Genomic DNA, 25,539 nt, shown 5'->3' with positions numbered 1-25,539 from the left:
AAATACATAGATTAAGAAAATTAATTAATTAATGGCAATTGTTATGTATAAGAAAATCTTAAGCCATTAATTATGTATATGAGTCACCTCTCATGTATATCATTTTATCCACTAATAGTCGACGTGGAAACAACCACTTACACTCGAACACAATAATCCATGTAAAGTGTGAGTCTCTCACATCCTTACACCGCCGTTAACACAAATGAAACACTCATCTTGACTATACTACCGCTAAGAAGACTCTCACCCCCTCCTCAGCTAAGCCAAACCAGACTTTGGTACCACATGTTAGAGAATTCGAGGAAGCGTCAAGATAAACAACTGGTTAATACACCAAGATGACAAGAGAAGGAAAACGGCACATCTCCTTCCAAAACCTTAAGGTATTAGGTCTATATATTATTATGAGAATGACATTTCTACATGAGAATGAAAAAGAATCATCAGATTAAAACAACGAAAGATGGGACCAATCTAGATATTTTCTACCGGGGTTATAGAAGCTCTCTTATTTACTTTAGAAAAAATAAAAAAAATAAAAACTCTTATAAATAAACGAAACACCGAGGCCACAACGCCAAGCAAGTATTACCACACCATTAATAATCTTAACTTTACAAAGGCCTGTTCTCCCTATCTCTCTCCCTCGCTTTCACTCTTGTTAGTTTGTGAATGAAAGTGATGAAGATGAAGCATGTGTATGTGTTAACCATGGTGGTTGTACTGGTAGGAACAACTGCAGCTGATTCAGTAACAAATAACTGCAGTCAAACTTGTGGAGGTAAAGACATTCCACATCCATTTGGCATAAACGACACTTCATCAGATTCAGATTGTTTCTTAGGAAGTGGTAGATTAATTCGGCTCCATTGCAATGAATCCAAAATATACGCGGGTAACTTGGAAGTGTTAAACATAGACATCTTCAAAGCTGAAATCGACGTGTTATTTTATGTCTCCAAGTATTGTGGTGGTCATGTTAATAGACCCAAGCTTAACAGTGGTTCCTATACCATTTCAAGCAAAGAAAACAAGTTTGTTACTGTTGGTTCTGACAGTTATGGTTATTATAATAGTTACCGCGGTGAAAACAAGTATTCAACAGGGTGCTTAACAAGATCTTTTGGTGATCAAAGATTGATTGATAATGGAACATGTTCAGGTATAGGGTGTTGCCAAGTTGATATTCCTCCCAGAATGTGGAATATAAGCATAGAAGCTTCTAATTTCAACAATGAATCCGAATTTTGTAGCTATTCATTTGTTGTTAAGAATGGTAGCTATAATTTTTCGTTCAATCATTTATCACAAGGTTTACCTTTCAAGATATTACCTGTGGTTCTTGACTGGACCATTGGTGGCTTTGACAAAAACTGCAGTACAGCTTCTAATGGAGTCAACTATGGGTGCAAGAACAATAGCTATTGTTATGACAATGACACAGATTTTGGTTACCGATGCAGTTGCAATCCAGGTTTTGAAGGAAATCCTTATCATCCCGATGGCTGCACAGGTCAATTTTCTTATTCGAATTTTTGCAATTTACGTTTATTTTTAGTGTAAATTACACTCTCCTCCCTTGAGGTCTTCTTAAATAACACTAACACCCCCTCTAGTTTAAAACTAAACACTAACCTCTCTTAATTTTTAATCAAATCAAACACCACCCCTGTCATGTAACACTGTTAGCTCTGTTAATTATCCTTGTCAAAAAAAAAAACTACTCCCCCTACCATTCATCTATGCTTTGCAATTTGCATACAACGCCAAACAATAATGGCCGCGGTGCTACACCAGGCTGTTCAATGAACTTCTTTATACTCACATGCTTCATACTATTTAGTGAGAAATGGACTAATGGAAGGATTAAAGGAAATATAAAAAATAAATAAATATGGAAAAGCAATAACAATGATTATCTTCTATCTAGTGAAAAGTGGATTAATGGAAAGACCTGAAATAAAACCTCAGCTTTTGAGGCATGAAGTTTGATGCTAAACATAATAAATATTCAATTTTAGGATGAAGGAAGTGACTGTAATTCACATCAACATAATAAAATTGGATGAATTGCTTAACATTGCTTTTGCAGAATTGGAGAAGGAATTAGATAGATAGAAACTGAAATTCTAGGTTGTAAAAATAGATAAACCAAATTCAAGAGGATGAAGAATAATTAAGTGCATCAATCAAAGAAATCTAAACAAACAGATTGAAAATCTGAACTGAACTCATTAGCAGAATATATTGTTGAAATCATTGCAAGATGGACGAGGACGAGGACGAGGACGAGGGCGAGGACGAGGACGAGGACGAGGACGAGGAAGAGGAAGAGGAAGAGGAAGAGGAAGAGGAAGAGGAGGAGGAGGAGGATGAGGAGGAGGAGGAGGAGGAGGCGGAGGAGGAGGAGGAGGAGGAGGAAGAGGAAGAGGAGGAAGGCGTGGATTGATGTGAATTGAATGAAGGTGTTAAATCAGTCGTGGGTAGCCAAATTATGGTAGCTGATCTCTAAATTCTTGTTATGAAACTAACAGAAAGCTAACGGTGTTACATGAGAAGGGAGGTTAATGTTTATTTCAAAACTAGAGGGGGTGTTAGTGCTATTTAAGAAAACGCTAAGGGAGGTGAGTGTAATTTACCCTTATTATTATTCTTTTTAAAAAACTTGGCATCCGTTCAATGACATACTAAAGGTCCAATTTACGTCTATTTACTATAGTAATATAATTGCTTGAAAATATGGTTACTTATTTTATGGGCTTACAGACATTGACGAATGTGAAAGAAACTTGCATGGATGCGATGCTAAAGCAAAATGCAAGAACAATGATGGGAATTACAAATGTGTGTGTCCAAAGTGGTATTCTGGAGATGGAACAGAGAAAGGAGGGTGCACAAATTCAATGGTGTTACCTACTGTTCTTGGTAAGCATCTAACCATGCCCTATTTATTTTGCATAAATTCATTTTTCTTTTCAATTTTTCAAACTCTTTTACATTTCTATTCATTCACTATGCTATTGATATTAATTAGTTAAATGAACTATTCATAAAGTGGGTTTGATATATTTTGAATGCAGGAGTAGGAGCAGCATTAATTCTTCTTTTTGTGGGGACATTCTCGTACTTAATATACCATAAGAGGAAATTCATCAAATTGAGAGAGAAATTCTTTGAGCAGAATGGTGGTTTGATTTTGAAACAAAAATTCTCCGCAAGTGAAGACTCCTCTCAAAGTGCTAAAATATTCACACAAGATCAGCTAAACAAGGCCACCAAAAACTTTGACGAGAATTTAATCATTGGCAAAGGTGGTTTTGGTACTGTTTTCAAAGGATTTCTAGATGATAAAAGAATCGTTGCTATCAAAAAATCAAAAATAATAGATAGAAGCCAAATCGATCAGTTCATTAATGAGGTGGTTGTTCTCTCACAAATAAATCATAGGAATGTGGTCAAACTCTTGGGGTGTTGTTTAGAGACAGAAGTTCCTTTGTTGGTTTATGAATTTGTTACCAATGGCACCCTTTCTGGTTTCATACACACACAAGGTAATAAGGTGAATAATGAAACATGGAAAACTCGTCTTAAGATAGCCGCAGAGGTAGCTGAAGCTTTGTCATATCTACATTCATATGCCTCAACACCCATCATCCATAGAGATGTCAAGAGTGATAACATTCTGTTAGATGGAACCAACATCGCCAAAGTGTCGGATTTTGGAGCTTCAAGATTGGTTCCAATCGATCAAACTGAAGTAGCCACAATGGTGCAAGGAACTATTGGCTACTTAGATCCAGAGTATATGCAAACAAGCCAATTGACTGAAAAAAGTGATGTATATAGCTTTGGAGTAGTTCTTGTGGAGCTGCTAACGGGAGAGAAACCTTTTAGTTTTGGTAGGCCGGAAGAGAGAAGAAGTCTTGCTATGCACTTTCTGTCTTGCTTGAAAAAGGATAATGTGTTTGAAGTTATTCAAGATGGTATGTGGAATGAAGAAAACAAACAAGAGATCAAGGAGGTAGCTGTTCTTGCGGCGAAGTGTTTGAGACTTAGAGGGGAAGAAAGACCAAGCATGAAGGAAGTGGCTATGGAATTGGAGGGAATGAGGTTAATGGATAAGCACTCTTGGATCAATGATGACTTAAATGTAGAGGAGAGTCGGTACTTGCTTCATGAATCATCATCTAGCCTTTATGAACCTGGTGATAGCAGCACACATGGAGATATTGGATATGACAGCTTGAAAGACCATGTACTGATAGCATTGGATGATGGAAGATGATTGTTAAAAGACAAAATGCAGTTCCATTTCATTATTTTAGGAGTTTTTGCATACAAATTTCAGTTTATAGTTCAAATGTAATTTGTTTTATATAATGTGTTGTGTGCATGTACTCCAGTTTTTAATAATTTTTTAAGTGTAGAGACAATGATGGAAGTGATTTATAATAAGAATGTAAAATAATTGAATGTTCCTTTTTTTTAGCAAAGGTAAACTTAAGTCATTTCATTCAATATTAAGAGTACAAATAATCAGGTACTTCATTAAAAATATGGGGCTGGGACTGGATAAGGAAGCTCTAACTGTAGCATGGGCAACCATATTTGCTTGCCTCCTGACATGCCTCAAAACAAAACCGTTGCGAGTTGTCAATAGATTCTTACATCTATGAATAATGTCTCCCAATTCATTATGGGATACTAGGTCAAAGTTAACTTATTCACAAATATCAGACTCTAAAATAACTAAAGTTAGTTCTCCTGCAGAATCTCAAAAGTAGATGACATGACATGTAATAGAACTGTTATTGAAGAGGACACAATCAACATTGAACTTCAGAGTTGCGGTTGGAGGCTTTGTCCACGCATCCGTCGTGTGCGGTGTCTGACCAAGTTTCCTTGCCTTCTGCATAAACTGCCATTCGTTAAGAAGCTCTTTAGCGCACCTAACCATGATAGGTGGTAGTGAATCAACATTCTCCCAAAGTTTGGAGTTACGATTCTTCCAAAGACTCCAAAGGATCATTGCCACATGGGGATATTGTTGTGGACTGGAGATAACCTGTTAAAAAAGTCAAACAAGAATGTGATAAAATCATTAGCATTACACAACATAACACGAACCAAGGTATCAAGTTGCACCAGTTCCCAACATTTGGTAGTTGTATGTCAAACAAAGAATAAATGAATGTGCGTTTCAGCCAAGACTTTGCAATTTACACAGGCCTCTTCATGTTGGACACCCTTTTGGTTCAACCGGGTATGCGTAGGAAGGCAGCAGTGGGCAGCATGTCATAAGAAGGGACAAACTTTGTGGGGAACGGGCTGCTTCCATATCACGTTTCAGTTACGATCTATTCCGGCATCATTGGGACCAGCCGCTAAAGACATGCAAATAGCATAGGCTGATTTAACCGAATATAAGCCATTCACCGTACAATTCCACACTTATCCACAAGAGATCTTTCCCAAAGAGGAATAGCAAGGATAGCATTAGCATCTGGAACGTTAAAGATAATAGAAATAAGATGAGTGTTCCACCAAGTCGTTATTCATTAGATCACAAACAAGAAAATCTTCCATGTTGGGGGGAGTAGGCATGGCAACAATACCCGCGCCCATGGGTACCCGCCCAAACCAACCCCGATTTGATAGGTTTTCCCCGATTTGATTGGGTTTGGGTTTTCCCCGATTTCAAAATACGGGTACGGGACGGGTAACGAGGATATATGTATCCACCCCGAACCCATACCCAAACCCTACCCGAATGTAAAAAGGTCATATTTTTGTTTTTGTTGAGGGGGTTGATAATGATATGTCATGTTATTTGGTTTGATAATTGTCATGATATAAGAACTTTCATTGATAGTTAAAGGATCAACCGGATTATTCGGTAAGGATATGTTAAAATGAGCGCAAATTGTTGGATAATGCATTACAACATTACCATTGAAGCTTAAAAAAACTCTTTTTTTACTTAAAAAAATTGATTCACTGCGGGGACGGGGATGAGACGGGAATACCCGAACCCATTGGGGATGGGGATGTGATTCAATTTCTCATCCCCGTTGGGTATGGGTAGGGTAACGGGTAAGTATATGAAAGTAGGGGATAGGGATGGGGAAGGCAAAACCTGTCCCCGCCCCGCCGCATTACCATGCCTAGGGGGAGGAGGGTTTGACGGTTTACTGAAGGCTAGAGAATGAATCCAAGGATCTGACCAAACACGGATTAGAGAACCATCACTAATCTTCCATTTAAAACCCAATTATAGCTTGTTTGGTTTGGTGGTGGGACACTCAAACTTGCGTCTTAGTGAGTGACTTTTGTGGAAACAAAGAAGCTTGGTTTCACAGCATTTACGGGTGACTTTTTGCACAATTTTGAAAAAAGCAATGTAATTTTAAACAAGCATTTATTGTCCTTTAGGGTTTTGATGATAACAAAGTATTGAAGAACAATTGAAATACTAACATATGTTCATTTGTGCAGAATCTACCTATCTTGAAGGAAGGATGTATGAAGAGCATCAAAAAGGGATTGAGAAGCTTAGAAGACTATGGTGGAAGATCTGGAGGAAGGTCAACCAAAAGTCAACGTCTTTAGAAGAAGCATGCCTCACAGAAGCTAGAGAGTGATCTCAACAAATTATGTGGAGGACATCTGACATAGAATCTAACTGCATACTTGGATCTGAGGGACCCAGGATCCACGTAAGCTTTTGTCATATTTTGTGAGTTGTCTCTGTCATAGTATAAGATAAAGCAGTTATGAAGGTGAGAAAAACACAAGAAGGGGGGTTGAATTGTGTTTTGAAAAATTCTTCGTTTCTCCTAAACAACTGAATACACTGATCAGAAGCTAAGTGAGACAGCTTCTGAAGTGATGATCAGAATCTAAATGCAGCGGAATAAATCAGAGAGAGAGAAGAAGAACGACACAAAGCAATTATACTGGTTCCTTCCACAATCCGGAAGTAGTCCAGTCCCCCTTGCACTTCCAAGGAGATTTCACTAAGAGTAATATCTGATTACAATTGCTCAAGCACACAAGCAAGAGACTTCCTTTGCTCAAGCACACAAGCAAGAGACTTCCTTTGCTCAAGAACACAATCAAGAGACTTCCTGCTCAAGCACAATTGCAAGAGACTTCCTAACTAAACAAAATTACACAGAAAATTGTTTAAGGTTGAACACTTGATATACAATCAGAGGTGCTCACAATACAAATCAGATACAGACTCAATGGACTTAAGAATTTCTAAGATATGACTTTAAGACACAGAAATTCTAAGTGAATGCAGAACAATTTCAGCAGAGGTTTGGCACTTGTAAAATGTTGTGAGTCTTTCGTTCAGCGTTCTTGCATTACCAAATCTCTAGATCTTCACTTCTTTATATAGAGGTGTGAAAGAGACGTTGTGAAATTGCCAGCACACCAAAGAGTCGTTGTTGAAGCTTGATCTTTCACCAATGATCTTTTGCCTGATTTGGTTGTTGTCCTATGAAGAACCAATTTGAAATCCATTCCTTATCCAAAGGAACATCTATGCAGACGAAGCTGTATTCTGGAGCTGTTTTCTTGTCTTGTAGCGTGGACACAAAACAGAGTAGTGGAGAACGTGGTTGTACAATTCATACAAAGTACAATGTCAACGCTTTCGTCCAAATTGCAAGCACATGCCTTTAAACACCTTTGAAATGACCGTTGCAATGTTCCACTTATTTTCTGCTGTGTTTTCGAATCCAATAGACAGCTTTTGCAATGTAGATTCTTCAATCTTTGAATCTTTTGCAAATCTAGTTGATCTTCAGCTTCTGGTGAAATGACTTCTGATGAGGCAGCTTCTGATGATGCAGCTTCTGATGAAGCAACTACTGCAGCTTCTGATGGTGCAGCTTCTTCAGCTTCTGATGATGTAGCTTCTGATAATGTGGCTTCTGGACCTCTTGTCTTCAGGAGCACTATTCTTCAGAAGCGCTATTTCTTCAGGAGCAGCTTGACTTCAGGAGCGTATTGCCTTCAGAATCACCTAAGCTTCATTTTCTTTTGCTCTTTATTTGCTCATTTAGAACCAATTAATGATGTAACTTTTTAACTGTGGTCCTGTACACTCGAACAAATATTAGCTAGTCCAATTTACAATTTTTAATACCTTGTTATCATCAAAACTCTTTAAGGTTCATTGTTAAACATATTTTGTTCCAACAATCTCCCCCTTTTTGATGATGACAAACAATAGTATTTAAAAATTGATCAATTGTTGTTAATCTAATTAACAAGTTGACCTTGGGGTTCTGAGGTTTGTAAGCTCAGAGTCTGAGGTTTGTAAGCTCTAACTCCCCCTGAGTCTGATAGTCTTTAAGGTGAGGTTTGTAAGCTCCCCCTAAGTTCTATCCAGGTTAATTAAATTCATTTTTCGCACAATAATATCAGAGCTTAAAAAAAATAATTGAAAGAATTGACTTATAGATAAGAAGAATGGTTCAATTAATTGTTATTTGAAATTTGATACTCCCTCTTTTTGATACACCGATAAAAAGAGATAGAAGTTTTCAAAATTTTCAACCATTAATTAATGGGGCTCAGAGCCTTTAAATGCTATCACATATACTCCCCCTTTTGTCATTAGCAAAAAGACATAAACAAAAAGAAGAGATGAGAAAAACATAAGATTAAAGGTTCAGAGCATAATTTAAATCATTTTAAAGCATATCAACCATCTTCTAAAATTAACTGAACAAGCATAGCAAGCATTATTATCAAAGCAAATAATAACACACAAGGTATAAACAGTTAATGATAATCAGAAGCAGGAAGAACGGAAATATCAGAAGCAAAAAGAATTAAATCAGAAGCAGAATAGAACAAAGAATGTCAAAAACCTAAAAAGACAGAAAAATAAGCTAAAAGTGTGCAACTAAGGGTTTGGCTTATTTCTCTAAAATCTTTTTCAGAAGCTCTTGAACATCAGCATACTTCTTGTCCATATCTCTTCTGTAGTTGTCTTCTCTGATCTTGGCTTCTTGCATGTCAGCTTCCAACTTTGATATCTTCAGCTTCTGCTCTATTAGCTCTGTTTCCAGCCTCTCTTTTTCTTCTTTCAGCACTTTGTTTTCCTGAGCTAGAGCCAGGTTAGGTGCATTAATCTTCTCTAGGATCTCAGAAGTAATACTCAGATGCAGTTCATTAGGCAGGAATTCATCAGGTGCTTTGCCTCTGATACTGAGTGGAGTCTTCACCCAAGTACCAAGAACTTCAACATCTCCAGTATTCTCTTCTATGCCATTCAACCAATCTTCCAGCTTCTGCTTGGCTTGCTCTTGAGCCTCAATACAGGAGTCATGCAGCGCTGAAATTAGGTTGACGACCCTTTCCTTGATCCTTCTCCATTGCTTCTGATAGCTTATTGTATGAACCAGATCATTTCTGCTTGCTATCAGTCTGAGAACTTCAGAAGCAATATCTTCCCACACATCCTTTAGAACTTGAGAATCCAGGTAAATGGTGGGAGGTGAAGGTTGTTTAGAGGGTTTTGGAGGGGCTAGGTGAATAATTGGTAGGTTTGGTGATGATTGGTCATTTGTAGTTACGGATTGGCTGGTTGATGGTTGGTCAGGAGTGGGGTCAACTACCATATCAGAGGCATGATCATTTTGATCATCCTCAGAGGTTAGCTCAGGAACAATGTGTTCAGGAGCGGCAGTTTCAGGTTCAGGTTCAGGAGTGGGTTTAGTAACTGGTTGTTCAGGAACAGAATGTTCAGGAACGGTCTTTTGAGGAGTGACTTGTTCAGGAACAGTTGGTTGTTGTTGTGGGGTTGATGAAGTTGTAGGGGGTGAAGATTGAGGGGGTGAAAAGGCTTTTACTGGTGAAGGTTTTTGTTGAGGGGGGTTTTCTGAAACAACGTTATCAGAAGCAGCTGCTTCTGGAGTTGTCTCAGAGGCTTTCTCTGAGGTTGTCTCAACATTTTCTGGTATAATCATGTTGAGGGGTTGAATGTTAAGAGGTTGAGGGTTAAGGCGAAAGATATTGTTGATGACTCTATCTCTCTGCACAGCCAATTTAGTCAACTTCTCATTGATTATATGACCAACTGGTTCATAAGTGTTTGACTGAGATGGCTTTGTGTTGGTATTGGCTGATGTTGACTGGCGTTTTACTGGTTTTCTAACAAGTTCAGCTAAGGGTACATCATCATCAGAATCTGAAGATGATGATGAGGATTTTGAAGAATGTGAAGGAGAGTCACTGGATATCTCATGTACTACAGGTTCTGAGTGTGTGAAAATATTACCTGTAGTAGAGGGTTCTGAACAATCAGCTGACTTCATTTGATCATCTTCAGCTTTGTCAGGAATATTAAGAAGTTGTGATGCTTCTGTTATTACCCTCTCTTGAAGCTCAGAAGCAATCTCCATAGCTTTTCCAATAACTTCTGACACATTAGTAGCAGCTTCAGTCTTTTTAGAAACATGAGGAAAGTTCTTGGTCCTCCTTACTGCTTGCTTCCTTTTCTTCTTTGGTATTGCAGGTTGATCAAGAGTAACGCCAACATCCATGATCATCCTGGAATCCATGTCTTCAATAGCTTCTTCAATTGATGGTACTGATGATCCACCAATCTTGAGCTTGTCAGAAGCAACTCTTGCCTTCTTAACAGTCCTTTCAACCTCCAGATATTCTTCTGCAGTTATTTTCCTTTTAGTCCTTCTGCCTTTTGCTAGAAGCACAGCACCACCAAACATTTCTTCAGGTACTTCATCCAACCTGATTATCTTGTTGGTTGCCTCATAGTGTTCCTTGATGTATCTCATCTGCACTTCAATAGGATCCTGTTTGCAGATGGGTGGAAAATCTCTCATAAGATCAGATACAACAAGAGATTCACTTAGATCAGTTTTAAGCTTGGTGACCTTGGTGATCAGCTTCATATTCTTGAGAGTTTGAGCATTTATGAATGCTCCAGTCTTTGTATCCAGCAGCTGATCTGTGTAGCCTTGAGTTCTGTTCAAACAATCCAAGATACCTCCTTGATAGAAAATCTCTGATAAGAGTCTTCCATAAGGAACCAAAGGTTTATCCAGTAGCTGACTCTGTTTTAGACATTCTATGAGGTACTTGAACATGTATTTGGGCACGTTTACCTTTTCCTTCTTGATGAACTGCTGGAGAAGGACCTTCTGAGCCAAATTTGGTTTCACACTGTCACCACATGGAAACAGGTTCTCATTCCGAATCTTCAGAAGCATCTTAGTTTCCATGCTCAATTCAGCATATTTCTTCTCCTTCTCAGAATTGTATATCACCAAGTTGGCTTGCTTTTTCCAAATGCGTTTTTCAGCAGCACTTGAAAGATCAATTCCAGAGTAATATCCAGAAGCTTCAGCCTTAAGAACAGACTCAATGTGCCATTGTGCAATTCTCACTGGAATACCGCAGATGCTTGATCTGATTTCATCTTCAACAAACGGCGCAAGACCCATTTCTTCTCTTGATTTTCCTTCCAGCTCTGGATAGAGCAGAACCATATGACTTTCTTCAGTTATGGATGCAGCTTTGTTATAAATTTTTGCTCTAACCCAGAAGTGCCTGACCAATGCTTCATATGTTGGTCCATTCAACATTTTGAAGTAATGCATGAGTCCTTGCTCTTCATAGAAATCCCTAATCCAACACTTATGAAAAGTCAGAGAACTGAAATCCACTGGATTCTCTATCTGAACTTGTAGTTCCCATTCTTCCAATTTCATGCTTCTTCCTTTGTAGTCAAATTCAGGGACCATCCGTGAAGAAGATACTGAAACTTCTCGTTGCGAGCTTGATGACGCCATTTGATGATGATTGAAGAAGATTTAGAGAATTTAGGGTTCTAAGGTTTTTGCGCTTACTTCGCAAGAGGTTTGAGAGCAAAATGTGTTTGTTGTGAGTGAGTAGTGTGTGAATTGACAAAGTGTTAAAAGTAAAACGATTGCAATTCAAAAGAGACAAACAAACATAGCATTAATGACAAAATTGGGGGCGCGTGAAAAGTACTTTCAAAGCTATTAAATCATCATTGCCCTTTTAGTTATACACCAACACACACAGGCCACGTAAGAAGTTCACAGAGTAACTACCAAGTTAGTGGGCCAGAAGTTACTTTTAAAAAGTAACTCCCAACGTTTCCACTAATTCAACTATTTGAAAGCAATAAATCCAGCTTCTGGACTTCAGATTCTGACGTCATCATCAGAAGCGAGTTTTCCTCAGAACCTCAATAAAGAGCTTCTGATGGACTACTGCTTCTGAACTAACTTCAGAACCTAAAATCCTATTCAGGAGCAAGCAAACATCTAATCAGACACGTAGTGCATGTTCAAATTTTTCTTTATAAAATCAAATCTTTCAACAGTTAAAGGCTTAGTAAATATATCAGCCCATTGATTTTCAGTATCAATGAATTGTATATCTAAAATTCCTTTTTGAACATAATCTCTGATAAAATGGTGTTTGATTTCAATGTGCTTAGCTCTTGAATGCAAAATTGGATTTTTAGACAAACAAATAGCAGCAGTATTATCACAATAAATGGGAATACTGTTAGCAGTTATCTGATAATCTTCCAACTGATGTTTCATCCAAAGAAGTTGTGTACAACAACTTGCAGCTGAAATGTATTCTGCTTCTGCTGTAGACATAGCAATAGTTGTTTGTCTTTTGCTAGCCCAGGATATAAGATTATCACCCAGAAATTGACAATTGCCACTGGTTGACTTTCTTTCAATCCTATCACCAGCATAATCAGCATCACAGAATCCAATTAGCTTATAATCTAAGGATTTTCTATAAAGGAGTCCAAGATTAGTTGTTCCTTTCAAATACCTGAAGATTCTCTTGACAGCAGTCATATGAGATTCTCTAGGATCTGATTGGAATCTTGCACACAAGCATACACTGAATAAAATATCTGGCCTAGATGCAGTGAGGTATAACAAAGAACCAATCATACCTCTATACAGCTTCTGATCTACTTTAGCTCCTTCATCTTCTTTGCTTAAGGTGCACGTAGGGTGCATTGGAGTGTTCATCACTTTACAATCTTCAAGTTTGAACTTCTTCAGAAGCTCCTTTGTGTACTTTGATTGATGAACATAGACTCCATCTTTGCATTGATTGATTTGAATGCCAAGGAAGAACTTCAGCTCTCCCATCATGCTCATTTCAAATTCATCCTGCATTAACTCAGAAAATTCCTTGCAAAGAGATGCATTAGTAGAACCAAATATTATATCATCAACATATATTTGCACAACAAGAATATCTTTCCCAAGGGTCCTTCTGAAGCGTGTAGTGTCAACCTGTCCTCTTTTAAAGTCATTCTTGATTAAGAAATTACTTAGTCTATCATACCAAGCTCTGGGAGCTTGTTTCAAGCCATATAGTGATTTCTTCAGTTTAAAAACATGCTCAGGATATTTAATATCCTCAAATCCAGGAGGTTGCTTGACATACACTTCTTCTTCTATGACACCATTTAGAAATGCACTCTTGACATCCATTTGATATAATATTATGTCATGATTAACTGCATAGGAAAGAAGTAACCTGATTGCTTCCAATCTTGCAACTGGAGCAAACGTTTCAGTGTAATCAATGCCTTCTTGTTGACTATACCCTTGTGCAACAAGCCTGGCTTTGTTTCTTGTTACTTCACCTTGTTCATTCAGCTTGTTTCTGAATACCCATTTTGTTCCAATAATGTTCTTGTGCTGAGGTTTGGGTACCAGATCCCACATATCATTTCTTTGAAATTGATTCAACTCTTCTTGCATAGCTAGGATCCATCCATCATCTGACAGTGCTTCATCAACTGTTGTAGGTTCAATCATTGAGATTAGTCCAATCATTGACTCTTCTTGTCTGAAATGTGATCTTGTTCTTCTTGGACTATCTTTGTTTCCAATGATTAGCTCCTCAGGATGTGAAGACTTGTGTTTGAATGTGTTTCTGGGAGGATCTTCTTGATGTGAGCCATCTTGTGCTTCATCAGAAGCAGTTTCATCTTGTGCTTCTGATGTGGGTTCAACTTCTGGACTCTCTTCAGACTCAGCTATCTGATCAGGTTCTGGAGTAGCTTCAGGAACCTGTATCTCTGCAAAACTTTCATCTTGCTTTGAAGTTTTATCTTCAAGCTCCTTGTCATCAAATTTAACGTGCATAGATTCTTCAACACAGAGTGTTTCTGAATTATACACTCTGTATGCCTTTGACCTTTCAGAGTAACCTAAAAAGATTCCTCTTTGGGCCTTGGCATCAAATTTCTTTAGGTAGAGCTTGTTGTTCAGAATGTAACATGTACATCCAAATTGATGAAAGTAAGAGATATTGGGTTTTCTTCCTTTAAAGAGTTCATATGCTGTTTTCTCCAAAATAGGTCTGATATAGATCCTGTTTTGAACATAGCATGCTGTATTTACTGCTTCTGCCCAAAAATGTTTTGGTAAATTGTTTTCATGAATCATGGTCCTGGCCATTTCTTGTAAAGTTCTATTCTTTCTCTCTACAACCCCATTTTGTTGTGGTGTTCTAGGAGAAGAGAATTCATGGAAAATTCCATGTTTTTCACAAAAGGCTTCAAATGGCTCATTTTCAAATTCTCCACCATGATCACTTCTGACATTCAAAATTTTTGATTCTTTTTCAGATTGAATTTGAGTGCAGAAGCTACTGAATACATCACACGCAACATCTTTACTCTTTATGAATTTCACCCAAGTCCATCTGCTGTAATCATCAACAATGACTAATCCATATTTACTTCCATATAAGGATGCAGTACTCACTGGTCCAAATAAATCAATATGGAGTAATTCTAGAGGTCTTGAGGTTGAAACAATGTCCTTGGTTTTAAAAGATGATTTCACAATTTTCCCTCTCTGACATGCACCACAGAGTGCATCTGAATGATAATCAATGTCTGGTAGCCCTTTCACAAGTTGTAACTTACTAAGCTTAGAGATTAACCTCCAGTTAGCATGTCCCAACCTTCTGTGCCACATCCATTTCTTATCATTCACTGATAGTAGGCAAATCACCTTCTGATCAGCCAGTTCAGAAAAATTGATTTTATAGACATTGTCAACTCTCTTTCCTTTGAACACAATGGATTTGTCTTCCTTGTTGATTACTGTACAGTTGGGTTTTTCAAAAAGCACATCATAACCATTATCACAAAATTGACTAATGCTCAAAAGGTTATGTTCAAGACCATCTACCAACCATACATTATTAATTGAGGTAGAGGAATTACCAATAGTTCCTGTACCTATGATCTTGCCTGACTGGTTGCCTCCAAATTTCACATTTCCTCCCTCTTTCATTGTTAGGCTGAGGAAAATGAACTTGTCTCCTGTCATGTGTCTTGAGCAACCGCTGTCTAGGTACCATGATCTTTGCTTTGGCACTGCTCTTAGACATACCTGCATCATTGACATTTTTAGTTTTAGGTACCCACTGTTCTATGGGTCCTGGAAGGTTAGTACTTAAGGCTTTACTCTTCACTTCTTGTACCTTGTGCTGTGAGTTGGGTTGCTTCTGATTAACCATCACCTTAGGTTTTGGTACTTCAGAAGCAGTAACTGTCTTCTTCTGAAACTTAGACTTCAGAACCCCAGATTTTGGTTTCACCAGACTCTGAGGAATAGGTTCTGATCTTTTCAGGATCCTGACCTTTGAAGTCTTGGAATCAGATTTGATCATAGCCTTTGACTTAGAGTTCTTTGGCTTTGAAGTAATCTTAGCCTTAGAACTAGAAGCTTCAGGTTCTGATTGAACAACAGTTTCCAACTCAGCCCCTTCTGGTACAAAGAATGTTTTCAGACCTTCCTTGATGCATTCACAACAAGACTTTAGATTGGTTTTCTCAAGTTTCACCTCTGGAAAACCAATTCCTCTGCCATTGTTCTTGTAAATGCTATAAATCATAGAAGCTACTCTGCTTCTGTCAATGCCAGATATAATGAAATCTTCAAGAGCAATTTCATGATTACTTAAAGGTTTTTCATTACACTTTTCTTGTAGCTTCTGACATAAGAACCTGAGCTGGTCTTCATATGTTTTACACATGAAGTCAAAGCCCCTAAGTCCTTGTTCAGAAGCTTTCAGATCCAATAGAGTTGATTTTTGCTGTTGTACCAAATCAGCATATTTTTCTTTTAAATCCTTCAACTCATTGGTTCTTACTTCAAAATGTGTAAGAAGTTCTTTAAGTGACTCAACAAGTTCATCTCTGGGAATTTTGGAATATACCTCGTTTTCATCTTCTGAGTCTGAATCTGATCCAGCTTCTGAAGTTGCTGTTGCTACCAGCTGTTATACCCTAATTTTGGACCTAAAAATACTTGTTCAATTCTTCTTTTCTTGCATTATAAGTCATCTGATATGTCTCTGATCAATTGCATCTTTCTCTGCATTTTATTTCAATGTTATTTGCAAAATTCATGAAAAAGGGTATTTTAGTCATTTCCTGCATTCAACTCATTTTAATCTTTGGAAATTGTTTGGGTCTTTTAAATTGGTTTGTATAGGTCCTTGTTTCAATTCTATGTCAAAATTCATTTTTAAATCGCATTTGAAGTCATTTTGAGTCAATTTTGCCCCTAGGGGCATTTTAGTCTTTCCATGTGTCAAAACCCTGTTTAAATTCTAAAAATTGTCTCTGAGTCTTTTAATTCGCTTGTATAAACTCTTGCTTTAATTTCCTGTTAAAAATCCATTTTTAAATTGCATTTGAGTCATTTCGAGTCATTTTAGTCCCTAGGGGCGTTTTGGTCATTTCACATAATATTTCTGATTCACTTTAATTTGTTTTGTTGCTTTTAATCGTCTCGCTTTACGTTAATTTTCAATTTACTTTTTCAATTCAATTTTAGTTTTAATTTTCATTTCGGTCCTTGTACTTTTGTTATTTGCATTTTAATCCCTTTTTAAGTCAAAGTCAAAGTTTGTTAGAGTCCAGTGCCACATGTCCCACTCCCATTGGTCCAAGCATTTCCACATCCCCTATATAAGTCAAACCATGGTCAAATTTTCACAAGGAATCATTTTTCACAAAAACTCCAAAAAATCACAAAATCATTTTAATTATTTCCTCACAATTTTTTCCCTCTCTTCTAACCAACTTTCTCATCCCTAACAAACTTTCTCCTCCACCCTAAACCACCATAACAACTTTTCTCCACCACTCAACCACCCTAACTAACCTTCAATCTTCATCCCTAACCACCACCTTCATCACCAAAAAGCTTCACAACCACCACAAAAAAACTTCACAATCTTGAATCCTCCATAACCAAACCTTCATCATCACCTTCAACTAACAACAATCATCATAATCCATCACAAACTCACACAATTCACCACTGAATTTTCTAGCACTCATCGACCACACCAATTACGAATTCAAAACCGTCACCGGAAAATCACCACCGAATCGGATTCAAGCACCACCGGCGATAGCGAATCGAACTCAAACGGTGAATCGCAGCAATCGGTCTCAATACCTCGACCAAGAAACCAAGTCAGATTCGCAATTTGAAGCAAAGGGGAAGAAGAGACCAGCAACAACAACAACAACCGCAAGAAGGTGAGAGACAAGGCGGAAATTGAACGGCTTCTTTCAAATTGCATCGGCACCGTCAACGGAGAGGTAACCTCGTGTCTATCATAATCTGTGCTTCTTTCAAACTTTCGAACATCAGAATCATCTTCTTCGAATCTGTATTTCTTTCCTAGTTCTTTCCTCTTCGAATCGAATTCGGACCGGCGAGAGGTGTGAAATTGATTTCAAAAAAGCGTGAATGACCTTGAAAACGGAAGAGGCTTTGAACTCCGGCATGGTGGTGACGTTTCCGGCCACCACGCCAGAGGAACAAACTCGCCGGAAGAAGGAGGAAGAGCTGTGGCATCGCGAGGTAGAAGGAGAAAGAACTCTGTTTGTTCACGTGTTGTTTTGTTTTAAAATCTTCTTTCCATTTTATCCTATGTGCTTGCGTGCACCATATGCCATGCTCCCTCACTGCTAGCCATCATGTGATTAATCAAGTGGCTCCTGAAGCTTCTCTGTGGGCTTGGGCCTTTGTTTCTTTGCTGATTTCATTTTTGCTCTAATTTTTGCTATTTTGGTACGGAGAGTCGTTGTTTACACCTCCTGCGTGTTTTCTTTTCATAATAAAATTTCAAGAAAATTACTATTGGTTTTTGATGTTTTTTTGATGTTTCTTGATAATTCTTGCATGTTGAATCTTGGTTAAAAATGCGTGAAAAAATACTTTGATCATTGTTTTAAAAGCTTGCTAGAAACTTGTAAAAAACCTTTGAAGATCTTGTGGATTTCTCTTATAAATAAATTCGGTATTTGAGACCTTTTTTTTGAGTAAAGTTACATGTGGAAATTCATTCCGAAAACATGTAGGATATATTCTTGTTGTTGCCTACTTTTTGTTGACATTTTTGTGAAGTTTTGATGTGGTTTTGAACTTGAAACTTTGTTACATAATTGTGGCTTTGAACATGTGATTTCTTGGAGTGAATTTGCCTATTAAATGTGGTATGTGCTTGCTGTTTTGAGTTAGATTTTTGTGGACTTTGTGTTGTAAATAATGTGAAATGCTCTTGTGAAATAAAGTGCATAAAGGACTTGAAAATCTTATAATCTTTGGCATGTCGATTTTCCTTGATTCTCATATTTCTTTCCTTGAAATAAGTCACCTAAAATTTCCAATGTTGTGAGAATTTAGGTCTCAAACTTGCTTTAGAAGTATATTGAATTTCAAGTCCCTTTGTCACTTTTTTACTAAAATTGTTAGTTTACTTTACTTGCGAGTTTATTTGTTTTACTATGCTTTTTTTAATACTAGTTTCTATATCATTTGTGCTACTAACTCTTTCATTTCATGTTTCATTCATCCATGAGCATTTCATCTCCCTCTTATATTCTTAGTCCTTACTTTCTTGCAATTTAATTTCATGCAAAATTAGAATGTAACATTTAGGAGTTTTGTAATATTTTCCTTTATGCACTTTTAATTTCTTGGCAAAGAGGCCATAGAATGTATCTAGGGTATGGTGTAAAGGACAATGGACTCTAATAATGTACACCGACACAAGCACCGACACATGCACACACATCACTATAGTATAGCTAGAATATGCATGTTTAGATGTATGTTTAGGATTGTATGCTTAGATGAATGCCTAGGACTCATACTTAGAAAAATCAATTTTCCCAAAAAATATGAACAAGCATCATTCAAACTATTTTCCTAATAAACCTTGGGATCAAAATCCCATTGTATTTTCCTTTTCTTTTTCTTAATCAAATTCCAATGAAAAATAATCATGTTTAGACCACATTTTGCAAATGACTAATTCAACCTCACAATTTCATAAATCTCATGCCCTTGAGGCCTCTCTCTTATTCTTCAAACTCCATTTTCAAACTTAAAATCAACCAACCAAAACAAAAACATTTTTCAAAGAGAACTACGGTGGATTTGATCCCTTAATCGGGTACGTAGGCAAGGAACAAAATTCCTTCAATTCAACTAAAATAAAATTCCAAAAACATTCTTCTCCCTCCAATTCTTCATTTAGTAACTTTTAGGTGTAAATAACAATTTCAAATAGCATTTAAAAATAAAGCGCGCGCGTAGAAGTTAAAGACGGTTCCTATAGGTTACTATAGTCGTTATGGGTGCCTAACACCTTCCCGTAGCGAAAACAACTCCCGGACCTCGATTCTCAAGGGTTTTGCTTACTTTTTCCCTTCCCAAGAAAAAATAAGATATCACCGGTTTAAAAGGTTCAAACGTAATCAATGTTTGACACCCGAAAACCAAGATAAAACAGCTGGCGACTTCACTGGGGAGATTCGAGAGTTACGCCTAGTCTTTATTTCCACGCTTGCGCTTGTGTTTTTACTTGTTTCTTTTACTTGCTTTCCTATGTGAATAAATGTTTAATTTCATGCAAACGTGTGGGGTGAGAATATCAAAAGTCCTGCACCCGGGCTGAGTGAACTTAGGATTTAGGAGGGATATAATCGACAATTCATTCCGGGGGTTGCCTCGTGTTTTGGATTATGCGATCAATCCCACATAGCTGAGGCATTTTGGGGGTGATGTTGTCGGCGCGTGTACGTCGCGTTTAGGCACTTTGCTTCTAATTGTTCTATGACGCTATGAACCGTAGATAACCAAACCCATCCATGGCCATTTTCTAGGACGTAGTGCGGAGGCTAAACCGAGTGTCGTCTCGAGTTTTAGTCGTCACGCGATACTACACTCAAGCTAGACCTTCCATGTATAATCATGGCGCGGGTGTTGTCTCGTGGCACCATGAGATACGTCGGAGAGGTTGCAACTTGGGAACCTTTTTAGAGCCCGGTTACTATTATCCTAAAACCCTAGTCTCACCGGACGCCGTGTCCACCCATGACTCCTTGACTTTGAATCTCAACCCACCATGTTTTCTCCGTACTTGAATGTGATCATGCATACATGCATACATGCATAAGCTTTTTTCCATGCATTTATCAGAGGACTTAGACAAGTCATCTTTTGAACATCACGGATGTGAACACCAAGTGATACCATCTCAACTAAACTTCTAGTTTTGCTCAAGATCTTCAAATAAAACCATGTTTCTCCGTGATGTTCATAACCACTTTGACAAGCCTTCTGACAAAAAAGAGTCTTTTTGCATTTGCATACCATGCATCATATGCATCATTCATCGGTCACAAATGGCTTCCCGTGCTCATTGTCTCCTGGTTTTTCCGCCGCAGTCTGAAAGGTGGCTCGTGCTCGTAAGGTTTACCAACCGGCTAGAATTCATCAAACAAGATTGTACAGGAGAAGAAACATGGCTAACCTTGAGGAAGAGAATGCCAGCCCCTCGGGCCAGCCCATTGAAGAGTCTAATCTGGACGAGATCACTACAAGAAAAACTGCATTTTGCGACCTTTAAAATGGCAGATTGCGACTGTTAGAAGGGTCGCAGATGTACAATTGCGACCCTTCCCCAACAGTCACGGATGTTGGGGTCGCAAGTGTCTTTTGCGACCCTTCATAGAACAGCCGCACCAACTGCCGCAAAAGGCACTGCGACAGTTGCTAAGGGTCGCAAATGAGGAGATTCAAATGGATTTCAAGGGACTTGCGACAGTTGGGGAAGGGTCGCAGATGCATAAAATTTATTTATAAAAAAAAACATTGCGACAGTTTGCAAGGGTCGCAGATGTTGAGTTAATTTAAAAAAAAAATCAGTTTTTTCCTGAATTTTTAATAGAACTATTTACTAATAAAAAAATATATAAAACTAAAATAATTCATAATAAAAAATATGAACAAATTCATAAACTAAAATATGAATTTTCATTCATATAAAATACAAACAAGTGATACAATAAGGTTTCTTGAGTTCCTAACATGAAAATTTAACCAATTATGTAGATGATATTTGGCGAGGAAGTTGTTTTGATCAACTAGAGATGAATAGACTCCAAAGAATGTTACGCTCTGTTTGGTGATTCCAAGTCTTCCACCTAAAAATAAGTCAAAGATTATATAAGACACCAATTAACAAAAATTAGCAATAATGTCACGCAAGTCATGATTCTAACTTATCGCGCAATTAAACTATAATTAGTTTCTGATAAAGATGTCAAAAATAACCACTACGGAATAACCATTAGCTATTTATTCACAAAACCACTTAATTGCATTCGATGCGAAACAAATAAATCACTACCTTTCCTTCTTAACTCCTTACTAGATATCTAAATTGGCAATAAGATTAATTCTCTTTGGAGTCTTGTATAATATGTTTAGTTGAACTAATGTATGCTTTTATAATATTCTTATTCTCTATAATAATATAAATACCTTCATTAAAGCCATCTTGGGTCTTTGGCAAATTCCTCAACGAATGGCAATAAATATGAAGCAATCATTTAACTAGAAAATAATTCCCAAAAAAGGACCATAGAAATGGTTTCAATCAAACAGGCTTGAAAGGCTTTGAAGAGTAAACTACTAACCAGCTTAGCTTTATCAAGAATCAGTGCGGCCCTTTCATACTCTTTCATCAAATCTTCCTTTGACTCGGTAACAAGAACAACATCTTCTTGCTTCACTTCTTCAGTAGGTTGATACATCTGAAACATTTAAAACATTATTCTAGCAATTGATGAAGGCAACGTAACTTGTTATAGAGAATGGTTATGTGAGTGTGCACATGTATATTTGGCAAATATAATGTTGACAGTGTTTTGTGCAGACATTCAAATAAACAAAGAAACACAGGGAAAGGATGTTGTTTTCAGATCAGAAATTTGACAGCATTATCACGATTCATATCAAGAATTAAAAAGTTACTCCAGATCAATATTGTCAATCGCAGATTGGTTCAAATTCCGCTACACAATAGAGCTATAGTACCACTCTAGCCGTATTTTTGCCAACATTTCATACTATATAGCTTTTCACAGAACAATCGCAATTTCATAAAATTCTGCTATGCAATAGCGCTGCTACTCAACAACATTGCTCTGCTATGGCGCCACTACTTATGAAGATTATCAAATTCAAAGACATGAATTTACATAATGATGACTGACTCACATTGACGAAGTAATAGTAGGAAAAACAAGAGGGATAAAGAAGAAAATACTTACGATTTTTCATTATGTTTGGATTATCTCTTTTTCCAGATGAAAAATGAAGTGACGAAATAGATCTGAGACTTGAAGAGTAAAGTAGAAGGAGATTATTACATATTGAGAGTTTATATTAATTTTTAATAAAAAAAATATAGCACAGAAGAAACGTATCAGAAACAACTAATGGTATGTCTGAAAACACAGTAAGATCGTAATGAACACACAATGATTCCGAAGCTCCAAGAGTTATCTAAAAAAAATTTTACTAACGAGTTAACTTGTTGATAACTGCACAGTAACCACCGTGAAAATTGTTCTTTCCAATCAGACACTAAGTTGTATGGTTGATAGTTGGAGAAACACTTTGCAAGCGAAAACTACTTTGTAGAACGAACATGCTTATGGAGAAAAACAAACATGTTACAAGTTCTAGTATACTAACATTCAAAACATTTTAAATACAATATGATAACTGTTATAAGGTTCGGTGTAAATGGCCATATACAAGTGCATGAATTTTTTAGTTCTTAAATAACCAATTTTTAGATTACATCATTTGGACATTAACTTTCAGCTTGCATCATTAAAAAGTTTATTATTCTTTTGTCCATGTATGTCAAGAAAACCGACTCTTAGTTATGACTAATAAATAATGTAATGTAATGTAATCACTTATAGCACAGAAAAGTACACCACAAAGGTTTGATCCAAAATAGTATGTTGATAATAACTAACCATCATTTGGCTCCAAGGTCAGTGCCTTCTTAAAGCTTTCAACTGCAGCATCAATGTCATTGAGAACCATGTATGCCTGGTACATTTTTGTTAACAATAGCATAATCACCAGAAGCTCTACAAAAACACCACGGTCGCCTACATGACCCTCAACATTACAAATCACAGCACCTTCAGGAATAGATCTAATAGGTAAAACATTACCAACAACAAGGGAAGCTTTTTTACCGCTTTAATAAACTGACCGGTATACAAACCCTCAGCAGCAACGAAAAGCTCCTTTTGTTTAACGGAAGGGATGACGGAAGTATATTACTAACCTGGAATGAGAAAAAGAACCTTGATCAGTTAATCCTTCGATATCAAAAGGAAAGTGTGTTTAGTTACACAGTGAAAATCATCATAATTGATTTTATCTTTGTCAAACATGATTTGAGTGTGCGTTTGGATTGGCACGAGTTTGACATTAGACAAACATTTCAATCAAAGTCATGTTTGACAAACGCCAAATACACATATAAGTTGATCGCAATGAATTTCATAAGTCTTACCTTATCCCATAATCCATCTGAAGCTAATATTAACAAGTCATGTTCAGGTTCAATTCTAATAACTTTAGTCTCAGGCTCTGCTGTCACCCATTGTTTCAAGTGTCGATCTCCGATTCCTCTTGATACAGCAAGAGATCCTTGAATCCTCCAAACACCGCGACATAAATCAACATAACCACCCTGCAAGACAAATTTCAAGCATAAGATTAAGAACCAAACTCAAAACACAAGGTTTCAAAAAAACATAAATTAAAGAGAACCAAATACACAAATGGTAAGAAAATTTACCAGGGTCTCAATTCTGTCCTTTTCGTCTTCCCTTGAAGGTCGGTGATCAGATGTTAGTGCCTCAGCAACACCTCCTCTACTAATAACAGCACGACAATCACCAGCGTTAAGACACAACTAAGTTACCATTCCTAATGAATGTTGTTACACAACAAGAACCACCATGCAGATCTTTTTTCATGAACTCAGAATCGGTATTGAGGTAACCGCGCTTCACTGCCTCCTCAACATCATCTTCATCACTCATGATCACCTCGTCCAAGATGTTCTTTTCTAGGTTATTTGCCGCAAATTCAGCGGCTTTTGCACCTCCATGGCCATCAAATACACCAAAAAAAGCCTGCAATTATCACAAAATAAACCTGTACAAGTTAGATTTTACACAATCACATCTGATATAAGTCCAAGTCATCAACCACAACAAGCAAGCAAGCATATTCATCAAATCTCAATTAAACATTGATCATATGTTTCTAATTTGTTTCAACTATCTACACAATTCAAATTTAACTAATGCCTAATCACTAAGACAAACTTTTTAACTTCAAAAGCAACAACTCAAAAAATCCTAGCAGCTTAAAATTGACTTTTTCAACTACATAAATTAATCTCAAATTTTCCATATGCAGCTACCAAATCAGACCAAAAAAACAAAATATTGAAATTCTGCAAACAATTAGATCCAATAAGACCAGAGCAATTAAGAAATCAAGTCTGAAACTTTCAACAAACCCAATTGACAAAATCATATCAACATCAAAACCATCCAAATCAATATTATATATTCTTACCAAATTGTTTTCACCACGAAGATTAACCCCAGCTGTATAACGATCTTCCATATACTCCCTCCTCCCTCTCTCACAATAAACAAAAGGTACCGGAAAGGATGACGGAAAGTGACCTTAGCAAGAGGTGCACCGCGACCTGGATCGTGGATGACATCGGTGACGACACCTTTTAGGTAGCTGTTGCGTTCGCCGAAGTCGAGGGAACGGAAATGGGCGAGGACCTTTCGGTGGTGGGTGTGGGATTGGAAAACGAAACCTGCTCCCTTACGTTGATCACGGATGACACGACCCATTTTTGCGGCGGCGAGGAATGGAAAAGGGGGGAGAGTGAGATTGAGGGTGAGCCATAGTGAGATTGAAGGAGATTTAGGTTTCAGATTGAGACAAAGTGAGATTGAGGAATAAAATTGGATTTTAGGGTTTTAGAGTTGTGGGAGGGAGAATGATATTGTGAGAGCGGGAGTAA

At 37.3% G+C, this 25,539-nt stretch overlaps 1 protein-coding gene and 1 pseudogene across 2 annotated transcripts; one reads left to right on the top strand and one right to left on the bottom strand.

Moving 5' to 3' along the window:
- Positions 1 to 576: 576 nt before the first annotated feature.
- LOC146952621 (putative wall-associated receptor kinase-like 16) lies at positions 577 to 4,481 on the top strand. Its single transcript, XM_085703879.1, has 3 exons — positions 577 to 1,516; positions 2,770 to 2,928; positions 3,084 to 4,481. The coding sequence occupies exons 1-3, from the start codon at positions 676 to 678 to the stop codon at positions 4,286 to 4,288; spliced, it is 2,205 nt and encodes a 734-aa protein (XP_085560005.1). The 5' UTR covers positions 577 to 675; the 3' UTR covers positions 4,289 to 4,481.
- Positions 4,482 to 21,314: 16,833 nt separating this feature from the next.
- On the bottom strand, positions 21,315 to 25,247 carry LOC146952620 (putative protein phosphatase 2C 25; annotated as a pseudogene). The gene is made up of 8 exons (XR_015006973.1): positions 25,074 to 25,247; positions 24,283 to 24,622; positions 23,995 to 24,174; positions 23,689 to 23,763; positions 23,444 to 23,581; positions 22,724 to 22,791; positions 22,088 to 22,204; positions 21,315 to 21,592 (listed from the first exon to the last, which is right to left on the bottom strand). The product of XR_015006973.1 is annotated as a putative protein phosphatase 2C 25 (transcript).
- Between the last annotated feature and the right edge of the window lie 292 nt (positions 25,248 to 25,539).

The sequence above is a fragment of the Medicago sativa genome, chromosome 1, assembly GCF_051527215.1.
Source record: "Medicago sativa cultivar Bolivia chromosome 1, Bolivia_mono, whole genome shotgun sequence".
Taxonomy (NCBI): Eukaryota; Viridiplantae; Streptophyta; class Magnoliopsida; order Fabales; family Fabaceae; genus Medicago; species Medicago sativa.
The sequence above is the reverse complement of the archived record's forward strand: the minus strand, read 5'-3'. Positions and strand labels throughout refer to the sequence as shown.